General features: G+C 42.0%; 2 protein-coding genes across 3 annotated transcripts; both read left to right on the top strand.

Moving 5' to 3' along the window:
• Window positions 1–3: 3 nt before the first annotated feature.
• On the top strand, window positions 4–4,160 carry LOC135507119 (zinc finger protein 263-like). 2 transcript variants are annotated; one of them, XM_064926680.1, is made up of 4 exons: window positions 4–440; window positions 525–628; window positions 736–799; window positions 978–4,160. In XM_064926680.1, exons 1-4 carry the CDS (start codon window positions 131–133, stop codon window positions 2,069–2,071), a joined length of 1,572 nt encoding a protein of 523 aa, XP_064782752.1. In that variant the 5' UTR covers window positions 4–130; the 3' UTR covers window positions 2,072–4,160. The 2 variants fall into 2 exon arrangements, with proteins under 2 accessions (XP_064782752.1, XP_064782753.1); XM_064926681.1 differs by having other exon boundaries at window positions 279–366; window positions 978–4,156.
• Window positions 4,161–5,818: 1,658 nt separating this feature from the next.
• LOC135507115 (zinc finger protein-like) lies at window positions 5,819–9,607 on the top strand. The gene is made up of 3 exons (XM_064926677.1): window positions 5,819–6,303; window positions 7,486–7,622; window positions 8,007–9,607. Exons 1-3 carry the CDS (start codon window positions 6,006–6,008, stop codon window positions 9,240–9,242), a joined length of 1,671 nt encoding a protein of 556 aa, XP_064782749.1. The 5' UTR covers window positions 5,819–6,005; the 3' UTR covers window positions 9,243–9,607.
• Window positions 9,608–12,993: the final 3,386 nt, after the last annotated feature.

The following is a 12,993-nucleotide window of genomic DNA, read 5'->3' as shown; positions in this document are numbered from 1 at the left end:
GTGTTCGAAGCATACTGCATATCTATGGTGTGACGTCTCAGGACATTAACTGAACACTGCATTGCAAATGAGCTAGTAGGACTATAATACAAGTGTTTAACATATAAATAGTACCAATCCAAGGAAGGGCATGTCCAATACCGTTGTCTTTCATGCTCAGCTAGCCTCCATCATTGAGGTTTTGGCGAATACAGCCGTTGCCGAAATCTGCAAACTTGTAGATGATGGCCATGCTGCCTTACGTTTGGAAATTTCCCATAGTCAGAAAGAAATTGATAACCTGCGGAGGAAGCTAGTTTTGACAAAATTCCAGAATTCTCGACGGAGCGCAGAGAGATTTGGAGCCCTGCGACGCACAGTTCACAGGCGAGTGGACACCGATCATGTTGCCCGGGAGAGAGAGAGCTTCGTAGAAAAGGCAAAAATCAGACTTGGATATTGTAGGTCTTTTTTGAAGTAAATTTTAACATATTAAAAATGACGTGTAATGTAAGGTTTATGAAGGGTTCTCTTTTCTGGTGCAGTGGAAAATCGTTTTTCCTACAGTGAAGGGGGCAAATGTATGCAGGATGTCACCAACCGGAGAGACGCAGGACGCACAGCGACAGACCAGGATGTGGCCATGCAGGTCAATTGTCATAGACATGGTCAAATTGATTTTTGCGTTCTCATATTTCAAATGTTGGTGAGGATATATTTCTAATAAAACATTTTCTGGTGAATACAAAAACACAGATGGCAGATATGCAAGAGGCACCTCATATCAAAATGGAAAATCTTGACACCAGCATAACCGAAGGTATTATGCAATTTATCATGTCTATGCAACTTACATTTTATGTTGAGTAAAGCCTTCAATGTTTATTGCCGTATTTGATTAACCTCTTAGTCATTATTCATAACTAATAAATAAGTCAAAGAAGAATCAGTCTTCACTACAGGAAGTTGATGCTGTGCTTTACATTGACCCATTTCAGAGATTGTCCAACCAGTCAGTGAGAGCAGTGAGAAGATCATTGTAGCAGAACCAGGTTCTTCATCATCTACTGAACCCACAGACCATCTGGACCAGCAGGGCAACAGACACAGAGCTCCAGACACCTCACTCAATATAGAACCTGAAAACCAGACGTTCCAGCATCCAGCGTCACAATACAACAGAGCAAGACAGGACCATCAGGTTGCTGAGGGTGTGACCTGGGAAACTGACCATCAACCCATAGAATACAGCCTGTCCCAATGGACAGAGAACCAAGAGACTGACAACCCAACTGTGAATGCTCCTCACAATGCAGGGCCAGACTCCAAGAGGCTGTCTGGACATCCAGAGAGGAGAGGGGCGCCAGGTAACTCAGGGGTCAGCATGTCTGCTTCAGGCTCTCTGGACTGGGTACCTGATGTGGTGATGGTGGACTCAGTTCCCATTAAAGTGGAGGCAGATATGAGTTCAGAATGGAGCATAACTGGCCAAGAGGTGACATCTGGAGAGGTCTGTTCGGACGGTAGGCAACTTGTGGACAACAGAGGAAGAGGGGGAATGGAGTCTGGACAGACACAGTGTCCCCCTGACACTGAAAACACAGAACAAGGGACAACTGTAGGATCAAGGTCCAAGATGTCAGATTTCAACAGACTGTCTTCCCTAAACAGCTTTTCATCCCCAAGTATTCCTCTCCACCAGGTTCCCCAAAGAGGGAAGCCAGCCCCCTTCCCAAATTTCAACAGAGGCTCCACTTCTTCATCGAAAGGCATAGAAAAGCAGCCGCAACAGTTGACGTCTCACTCCACCCAGAGGCAGCTCCGGTGCAGCCTCTGCGGAAAGCCCTTCCCTCAGCCGGCATACCTAAGGAGGCACATGCGGGTCCATACAGGGGAGAAACCGTATGGCTGCAGCCACTGCACCAAGCGCTTCTCCCACAGCCACCAGCTGAAGATGCATGAGAGGGTCCACACCGGAGAGAAACCATTTCATTGCATCTACTGCGGGAAGTGCTTCACCCAGTCTGGCCACATGAAGAGGCATCTCCTCGTCCACACTGGCGGCAGGCCACAGGACGTTGTGCTGCCCTGAGTGCTCCAAGGTGAAGTTTCCCCTAGGTACAGATCTAGAATCAGCTTCCTCTTCCCCAATCCTATCCTTAAGCATTAGTGAAAAAATATATACTAAACTGACCGAAGATCAGCTTCTCGGGGTAACTTCACACTACTCCACCTAGCATAATGATAAGTAGGGCCAGGAGTTTTTCCTCACCATGTGATCAGACCAGGAAAAACTCCTCTCTAGTTGTTAGGGGACTGGCTCCACACTACTGGAGTTTTCATATGAACACGGGGTCCGTGTGTTTTTAACAGTTTGCATTAGAGGTCGACCGATTATGATTTTTCAATACTGATACCGATTATTGGAGGACCAAAAAAAGCCGATACCGATGAATCGGACGATTTTTATATATATATTTGAAATAATGACAATTACAACAATACTGAATGAACAATGAACACTTTTATTTTAACTTAATATAATATTTCAATAAAATACATTTTGTCTCTTATAAATAATGAACATGTTCAATTTGGTTTAAATAATGCAAAAACAAGGTGTTGGAGAAGAAAGTGCAATATGTGCCATGTAAAAAAGCTAACGTTTCTGTTCCTTGCTCAGAACATATGAAAGCTGCTTTTAACATGAGTCTTCAATATTCCCAGGTAAAAAGTATTAGGTTGTAGTTATTATAGGACTATTTCTCTCTATACCATTTGTATTTCATATACCTTTGACTATTGGATGTTGTAATAGGTACTCCCTAATTTCGGGAGTTTATAGGCTTGAAGTCATATACAGCGCAATGCTTAAAGCATTGCGAAGAGCTGCTTGCGAACGCAGTAAAGGGCTGTTTGAAAGAATGCTTACAAGCCTGCTGCTGCCTACCACCGCTCAGTCAGACTGCTCTATCAAATCATAAACTTAATTATGATATAATAACACACAGAAATATGAGCCTTGGGTCATTAATATGGTAAAATCCAGCAACTATAATTTCTAAAACAAAACGTTTATTCTTTCAGTGAAATACTGAACCGTTCCGTATTTTATCTAATGGTGGCATCCATCAGTCTAAATATTGCTGTTACATTGCACAACCTTCAATGTTATGTCATAATTACGTAAAATTCTGGCAAATTAGTTCGCAACGAGCCAGGCGGCCCAAACTGCTGCATATACCCTGACTCTGTTGCACAGAACGCAAGAGAAGTGACACAATGTCCCTAGTTAAAATACATTCATGTTAGCAGGAAATATTAACTAAATATGCAGGTTTAAAAATATATACTTGTGTATTGATTTTAAGAAAGGCGTTGATGTTTATGTTTAGGTACACATTGGTGCAATGACAGTGCTTTTTTCGCAAATGCGCTTGTTAAATCACCCGTTTAGCGAAGTAGGCTATGATTCAATGATAAATTAACAGGCACCGCATCGATTATATGCAACGCAGGACAAGCTAGATAAACTAGTAATATCATCAACCATGTGTAGTTAACTAGTGATTATGTTAAGATTTATTGTTTTTTTATAAGATACGTTTCATGCTAGCTAGCACCTGACCTTGGCTCCTTGCTGCACTCGCATAACAAGTAGTCAGCCTGCCACAAAGTCTCCTCGTGGAGTGCAATGTAATCGGCCATGATCGGTGTGCAAAAATGCCGATTACCAATTGTTATGAAAACTTGAAATCGGCCCTAATGAATCGGCCATTCCAATTAATCGGTCGACCTCTGGTTTGGATAGTTACCACATTGAACACTACCCTCTGTGTGTAGTGGTTGTGTTTTCAGTTCAACTGGCATGATGCTTGGTCCAGAGTGGACTGATAATCCATAACTTATAACAGGTGAAGATTTTAAAAATCATTGGTGCAGTACAGTAATTTATTTGAATTGTATTTATTATTTATTTAACCAGGTGAGTTGACTGAGAATACATTGTGATTTACAGCAACGTCCTGGGGAAAATTACAATACATAGACCTAGTTAAAAGCCATAGTTAACACGCAGAAATATAAGCAAGCAAAATTCAATAAAGATCAATCTCATAAGAATTCCAATTTCCTTTTGCCTCTCAACAATATTGATGTGCTATAAGACTGATAGGCTACAAGAAAATTATAGAGATGTGATGGAATTAATATATATTTAGTGTCTGTCCTCATACAATAAAGTAGGCTAATGTAATTGAATAATAATAATTGATTGGATTTATATAGTGCTTTTCTACCAACTGAGGTACTCAAAGTGCTTTACATAGTAAGGGAGAAACTCACCTCATCCACCACCAAGGTGATGTACAGTGACTATTTTTGTGCCAGAACGCTTACCAAACAGCAGCTCGAAAGGTGAGGAGTGATATATGCCATTTGGGGAGATGATTAGGTGGCCACGATGGTATGAGGGCCAGATTAGGATTTTAGCCAGGACACCAGGGTGAACACGCCTACTCTTACGATAAGTGCCTTGGGATTTTTAATGACCACAGAGAGTCTGAACACCCGTTTAACATCCCATCCGAAAGACAGCACCATTCGTAGGGCAATGTCCCCTCTACTGCCCTGGGGATTTCCTTAGACCAGAGGGGGGTGCTCTCTACTGGCTTTACATCACCACTGCCAGCAGCACCTGGTCTCCCATCCAGGAACCATCCCTGCTTAGCTTCAGAGGCAAACCAGCAATGGGATGCTGCTGGTATCAAGCTGAAGGCATGAAGCAAATGGTTGTTTACTGAAACTCCCAAAGTCTTTCCAATCAATGTAATACATGTTAAACAATAGCCTACCTTTCTGTGGTCAACTAGATGATCATTGTCAACACTGTTGTGATTTGAGACAAGCTTGGGGACTCGTCTTTATAAATCAATCAACGTCAGACTTGAGTTTTCACTGAATCTCCGTTTGGATATTGGTTAGGCTGCAATTATTCGAGGGAAATGTTATCTATAGTTGAGGTGAGTGCTGCTCTGATCATCTTGTCTAGTTAGCTCATTTATTAGAATATTTTGCCAGTAGTTTAACAGGTGGGTTATTTTGCTCTTAACGCAAGTCGTTTAGTATGCAATAGTGTAGCTTAAAACAAGTGTAGCACATTTTTTGTTCGATCGCTTATAGGCAACTCTTAAAGCCCGCGGAGGTTGTAAAATATGAACACGAGAATCACATTCTTTTCAAAATATAGATTGCTAGTATTTTCTATTGGTATCATGATGAAGATACTATCAATGTAAGAGCCTACGCACCTGCTCTCGAACAAAGTGGAGTGAGGGTAGAGATGGAACGTGGAACAAAAAGGCATGGATTTGGGCTGTTTCAAAATACCACTTTTTTTATATGACAGCGGTTCCACACATTTCCGTGACCAGTTGTGTGGGAAAAATAGAAATATATTTTTCCCCCCTGTATTCCAATATATTATTATTATAAAATATATATGTGTTGACTATGATCGGGTAGGTGGGTCTTGTCTGTTCAATGAACAAAATAATGAACTATTAATTTAATTCATTTGGACCTAACGTAGCCTAATTAAACCCAAAATATGTTATTCTATTCTTTTGAAAATATGTTTGCAGGTAAGAATGTGTTAAAAATAGGCATGTTTGCAAGGGGGCCATATAAAAAGTACCTTCTTTTTTTTTTACAGAAAAAAAGACCGTAAATGTGAAAGCAGTACTACACATCAAAACCATTGTTGTTATTGTGGAGCACTCCTCTACAGTAGGTGGCGGTGTTGTACTTTCAATTGAATTGCACGGTCCAGTTTATGATTACATTACTGTGAAGATGACGTAAAAAACAATCTCAACAGCTATTTACAAACAAAGCAAGCAAGCGATGTTTAGTTTATGATATGCTTGTATCAATTTTACTAGCTAGATAGGTAATTGTGAATTGTCATATTATAGAAAAACAAAAACACTGTTTCGTTGAAAAGGGGCCAAAAGCGTCGGGGCACAATGTCGGGCTCCGTTGCCGATTTCCAGGCGCAGATAGCCTCGATCATGGAGGTGCTAGCCAACGCGGCTGTAGCCGAAATCTGCAAAGTTGTTGACGATGGTTATGCGGTTGTACATCTGGAGATGACTCAAAGCCACAAGGAGAACGAATTTCTCCGGAGGAAAATGAAATTGATGGAACTTCAGGTCGCCAGGTTTCGAGCAGAGAGAACAAAGTCTTCAGAGGGGTCCGTCCACAATCGCTTCCACGGAATACGCCTCCTAAACAGACACAACCATCGAGAGACGGCAACGACAGGTTGGTGGTGACACTAAATTATATAGTGTGCACATACATTATGATCATTTTCAGTTTGACCCCATCCATCAATGGTGTTTCGTAAAGTAGAAATCAAGCATAATACGGCTGTGATGTATGCATGTCAATACAGTTAGGGATGTATTATTGACATTAGCCCTATATGCGTTATGCATACATCCAGGATGTATACAGTTAGTGGCCAGTTTATTAGGTACATCCATCTAGTACTGGGTCAGACCCCCCTTTTGCCTCCAGAACAGCCAGAATTCTCTGGTGCATGGAAACGTACCTCAATTAGTATCAAGGGACCTAACATATGCCAGGAATCATTCCCCACACCATTACACTACCGCCACAAACCTGTACTGTTGACATCAGGCAGGATGGGCCATGGACTCATGTTGCTTACGCCAAATCCTGCCTTTGCCTCAGAATGACGCAACAGGAACCTGGATTCGTTGGATTAGGCAATGCTTTTCCACTCCTCAATTGTCCAGTGTTGGTGATCGCGTGCTCACTGGAGCCACTTCTGCTTGTGTTTAGTTGATAGGAGTGGAACCCGGTGTGGCCGTCTGCTGCAATAACCCATCCGTGACAAGGACCGACGAGTTGTGCGGCCTGAGATGCCGTTCTGTGCCATTATTTGCCTGTTTGTGGCCCACCTGCTAGCTTGCACAATTCTTTCCATTCTCCTTAGACCTCTCACCAACAAGCTGTTTTCACGCAGAGGACTGCCGCTAGCTGGAGGTTTTTTGTTTCCCGCACCATTGTCGGTAAACTTTAGCCAACTGTCGTGCGCGAAAAGCCCAGGACCAGCCGCTTCTTTGATACTGGAACCGACACGCCTTGCACCAACAATCATACCACGCTCAAAGTTGCTTAGGTCACTCGTTTTGCCCATTCTAACATTCAATCGAACAGTTACTTAATGCCTCGATGCCTGTCTGCCTGCTTTATACAGCAAGTCACAGCCACCTGACTAGCTGTCTGTAGGAGTGAACCATTTCCGTGAACAGAGCGGTGTACATAATAAACTAGCCACTGAGTGTGTATTGTACTGTCACCACAGCTAGGATCCCTCTAGCTCTATACACACGTCATGAACGTATTATGCTTGTTTTGTTCTCTGTAAAACACCATTGATGGATGGGGTCAAATGAACCTCCTCTTTATTTCCAGGACCTACTTGGCAAAGCAGAAACAGACTTTCCAACAGGAGTTTTGGGAACAGCAGCATTCAAAGAGACAGACAGCCCATAGACGTGGACCAAGAGGATGTCTCTCCATCAAAGCATATGGATGCTACAAGTGATGAGGTAAGTTCCAATTTTAACAGACGATTTTAGACTGTCACAGACTTATATCTGTTTTAGTCTCGGACACCAGACACTCCCTTCCGCCTGGGGATGAGGTTATGTCTGTATAGACGTGTATGTCAGCACATTATAACTAGTGATGTTTAAATTGAGTAAAGTAACACTCCCTATACTTTCAATGCATTTTTGCACTAAAAGTTTGTAAAGGCATGTATAAAATACAGAAGGTGGAGTTTACCCTCCACTACACCACTGATTATAACACAATAACAACAAGACAACTACTATGAATTTCAATAAATCCCATGTCATGCCCATATCTCTATTCAGTAGATAGTGTATGCTCTGTCTCACTCACTCATCTCTCCCACTTAACCCCATCAGCAGTCAGCAGAGACAGAGGAAGGGCAACCAGACCTGCTGATCGTCAAGGTGGAGGGAGAAGCAGATGACCAGGACTCTAGGATCAGCCACCCAGCTAGAACAGTGGAGGGCAGCAGAGAACCAACCACCCAACTGGCTGCAGCCACAACAGAGGACATCACCTTCCAGCCCAGTGGCCCCCGAGGCAACAACAACTACATCAACACAGCTATGGAGGTCAGTGGATCTGACGCCGTCCTCCTCCAGTCAGAAACAGGGAATGTGAACCAGGGACCCCAGCAACACACAGGATTTGAACCGAAAGCCGAGAGACTGAGTCTGGACACAAAGTGTGATATGGACGGGGACCTCACTCTCCTAAGAGATTCTTTAAACCAGGTTTGGAGAGAGGTAGTAGCGACGGATGATGGCGCCTCTGCTGCTCACACTAAAGTAATGGACCTAGGAAGTGGCCCAGTGGGCCCAGAAGCACAGAATAGCTCAGACATAGAAATGAGAAGTGTAGGGTTAGAAAACCACAGGTTTCCCCCCAAGTCGTTCCATTCTTCATCAGAACATGTGATAGTGATTGACTCTGTATCCAGTGGGCAGCAGGTAGATAGAGATTTTGAGTGGTGTCAGGTGGGTACAGCTACTACACCACAGGACAATGGGACTGGAAATAAGCAGGGAGAGGGAGTGTTTAACAGAAACGCACGAATGAATCACCATGATTTGATGAGAGACAACACCACGCAATTGGTTTCACCCGGCTTCCGGGCCTCTGAGATAAATACAGGCATGCATGTTGGAAATGGAAATACAGGTGAGGCCAACAAAGCTAGTTGGTGCTCATTGGCAAGCCTCCAGAGACACTCTGAAATACCAGGAAGAAGAGCTCAACAACCAGCTCATACCTCACTTCCTGATTGCCATTTTAGACCAAGCGCCACAACTTCTTCCCACTCGAGTAATCTCGCCACAGACTTTAGACCTGGTACCGTAGAACGACCGTACGGTTGCCCGAGCTGCAATAAGAAGTTTGTCCACGAGAGTGACTTGCGGCAGCACGCTGTCATCCACACCAGAAAGCGGCCGTTCGCCTGCACCTTGTGTGAGAAGAGATTTGTGTCCCGCGCCAAGCTCCAAATGCACCTAAATGTCCACACTGGCGAGAAGCCCTTCAGTTGTACACATTGCGGACGCAGGTTCTCCCACTCCAGCAATCTGAAAAGACATCAGAAGCTTCATCATTGAGAACTGACAAGGAAGCAAGAGATTCCTATTGAAAAAAGCTGTTTTAGAAATATCATGAGTTCAAACGTCATTGGTTCTAACATAGTCGTATGTCTGCAGGATGTTTGCCCTGGTCTCATACGTCTACAATACAACGTGGTTCATATTTACATTATCTACAAAGACTGTTACGTTTTCTTGTCTTCTTTAATGCCAACAGCATCACTCATATTGACTGTTAAGGTTGATAATGGTTCAATATAGCTGCCTCAGACTAAAGTTATAGCAGCTACTGAAATTGTACTGTCCATTTGTACCAATTTGACCAATGGCTATTGCTGTTTGTTTGTCAATTCCTATAATTCCATCAATAAATCATATTTTTCAAAGAATTCCGTGGTGCTTCTTGACTCAGTATAGTGTGATCCTGAATGTAGATTGACACTATATAGATTGACCACAGCTAGCACATAATGTTCTGAGAACCATATGTTTCTTAGATGTGAATTTCAGCGCAACGTTTCCAACAGGTTTCCTAAAACGTTCCATAAAAACCACCAGAAAACATTAGTAACATTTCAAAGAATGTTATGTAAAAACATGCATTCCTTTCTTAGCATCAGCATAACTCTATCCTCTATCTTGTTAAGTGTGTTTAGGTGTATTGTCCGATCCCACTTATTGGCCACAACAGATCTTAATGAAGGCTTGTTTCCTTTGAAAGGGGTCTGTTTGAATAGGCTAAAATTAACGGGCTTTGTATAAGTAAAAAAATGAAGATGGCGTGTTAGCTCCATCATGGTGGCACAGTGAACTAATTTCATGGATAGAGAACAGAAGATCATAGTTTAAAATCTCACTGGTGCCGTGCCTTAATAAAGAAAGAAATGTGTTTGCATGTGTCCCATCTGTGCTTGGAGTTTAAAACAGTTAACCCAAACTAAGCCAGCAGTGTTATGAAAGTCTTCTTGAAACATTCTCAGAACGTTATTTAATTACCTTTAAAAAAACTAAGATTTACATTCTCAGAACGTTAATAAAACCTCTCAGTAAAACTTTCAGGGAACCACAGTAAAACATTTTTAGAATCTCCCAGAACAAGCTAAATGTTCACTTCTGTTTTTAGAACGTTTAAAAGACATTAAGCTTTACCAGTCAGGAAACATATGACTTTGTTTCCAGAACCAATGGGAAACCAAAAACTTAGGTTCCTACAATTTCCAAAGAACCAATTGTGCTAGTTGGGTCTGATTCATGCAGTCTCCTCTGAACAGTTGATGTTGAGATGTGTCTGTTACTTGAACTCTGTGAAGTGTTTATTTGGGCTGCAATTTCTGAGGCTGGTAACTCTAACTCTAATGGGGTGGCAGGTAGCCTAGTGGTTAGAGTGTTGGACTTGTGACCGAAAGGTTGCAAGATCAAATACCCGAGCTGACAAGGTACAAATCTGTCGTTCTGCCCCTGAACAAGGCAGTTAATCCACAGTTCCTAGGCCGTCATTGAAAATAAGAATTTGTTCTTAACTGACTTGCCTAGTTAAATAAAGGTTAAAAATGTAATTAATTTATTCCCTACAGCAGAGGTAACTCTGGGTCTTCCTTTCCTGTGGCGGTCATCATGAGAGCCAGTTTCATCATAGTGCTTGATGGTTTTTGTGACTGCACAGAAAGTAAAAACATTTTTGAAATGTTCCGGAATGACTGACCTTCATGCCTTAAAGTAATGATGGACTGTTGTTTCTCTTTGCTATTTTGAGCTGTTCTTGCCATAATATGGACCTATTTGGTAAAATACAATCTTCTGTATACCACCCCTACCTTGTCACAACACAACTGATTGGCTGAAATGCATTAAGAAGGAAAGAAATTCCACAAATATACTTTTAACAAGGCACGCCTGTTAATTGAAATGCATCCCAGGTGACATGAAGCTGGTTGAGAGAATGCCAAGACTGTGCAAAGCTGTCATCAAGGCAAAGGGTGGCTACTTTGAAGAATCTGAAATATACAATATATTTTGACACTTTTTTGGTTACTACATGATTCCATATGTGTTATTTCATAGTTGTGATGTCTTCACTATTATTCTACAATGTAGAAAATAGTAAAACATTAAGAAAATCCCTTGAATGAGTAGGTGTGTCCAAACTTTTGACTGATTCTGTATATATACCCAATATAGATTGATCCTAAACATATTGTCCCTAAATATACAGTATATGGACCCTAAATATATATTGCCACTATATAGATTGGCCCTAAATATACAGTATATTGACCATAAATATAGGTTGACCCTATATAGCCATCAGGTAGAACAGAAAACCAGCAGGATCCGGACCTCATAGGGTAAGATTTGAATACCCCTCCTATATTGATTGACCCTAAATATATATTGACCCTATATAGATTGACGCTAAATATACAGGTAACTACCAAAATAATGAAAACAAATTAGGGATACAAAGTATATTGAAAGTAGGTGCTTCCACACAGGTGTGGTTCCTGAGTTAATTAATCAATTATTATCCCATCATGCTTAGGGTCATGAATAAAAATGCTGGGTTGGCCATTATTTTATCGACAAAGGTTATGCCCCATAGGATGACAATTCCCCCATCCATAGGGCACCAGTGGTCACTGAATAGTTTAATGGGCATGAAAACGATGTCAACCATATGCCATGACCGTCTTCGTCACCAGATCTCAATCCAATTAAACACTTTTTTGAAGTGTTTTCCACGACCATCAACAAAGCACCAAATTATGGAATTTCTCGTGGAAGAACGGCGTCACATCCCTCTAATAGAGTTCCTGACACTTGTGGAATCTATGCCAAGGTGTATTGAAGCAGTTCTGGCTCGTTGTGGCCCAACACCCTATTAAATTACTTTGTTGGTGTTTCTTTTATTTTGGTAGGTATCTATGTTCTCACCTTGCTGACAAATTAAATCAAGCAGGAAAGGTAATTTTCCTTTCAAAAGTACAGGGAATTATCGATCAATCAAATGTACTTATAAAGCCCTTTTTACATCAGCAGATGTCACAAAGTGCCGATATAGAAACCCAGCCTAAAACCCCAACGAGCAAGCAATGCAGATGGAGAAGCATGGTGGCTAGGAAAAACTCCCTAGGAAGGCAGGAAAAACCTAGAGAGGAACCAGGCTCTGAGGGGTGGCCAGTCCTCTTCTGGCTGTGTCCGGTGGAGATTATAAAGTACATGGTCATGAAGGCCAGATCGTTGTTAAAGATGTTCAAACGTTCATAGATAATAATAATAATAATAATCACAGTGTCTATAGAGGTTGCAACAGGTCAGCACCTCAGGAGTAAATGTCAGTTTGCTTTTCATAGAGAGAGGTTTTGAGGAGAGAGACATTTCAGATTTTCTGTGTCAATGAGTTAAGTCAGTACGACTATAATAGCTGAGTTATAATAGATGTGTTTGTTTGAGAGCTTTGTAGAGCTCATGCCCGTCAATTTAATTCCCCCCACCTCTTTTTTAGGCCAAATATGCTGTGGAAGAGGGAGATGGGGAGGGGGAATAGAGTCTGGACAGACAGAGAAGTGTCCCCCTGACACTCAAAATGCAGAGCGAGGGAGAACTGTAGGATCCAGGTCCAAGTCGCCCGATTTCAACAGACTGTCCACCCGAGTGTTACTTTCCACCAGATTCCCCAAAGAGGGAAGCAAGCCCCGTTCCTGAATATCAACAGTGGCTCTACTACTTCATTGAAATGCATGGAAAAGCATCCACAACAGCTAACGCCTTG

The sequence above is a fragment of the Oncorhynchus masou genome, chromosome 20 (genome assembly GCF_036934945.1).
Source record: "Oncorhynchus masou masou isolate Uvic2021 chromosome 20, UVic_Omas_1.1, whole genome shotgun sequence".
NCBI lineage: Eukaryota > Metazoa > Chordata > Actinopteri > Salmoniformes > Salmonidae > Oncorhynchus > Oncorhynchus masou.
This window is presented reverse-complemented; position numbering and strand designations above follow the sequence as displayed.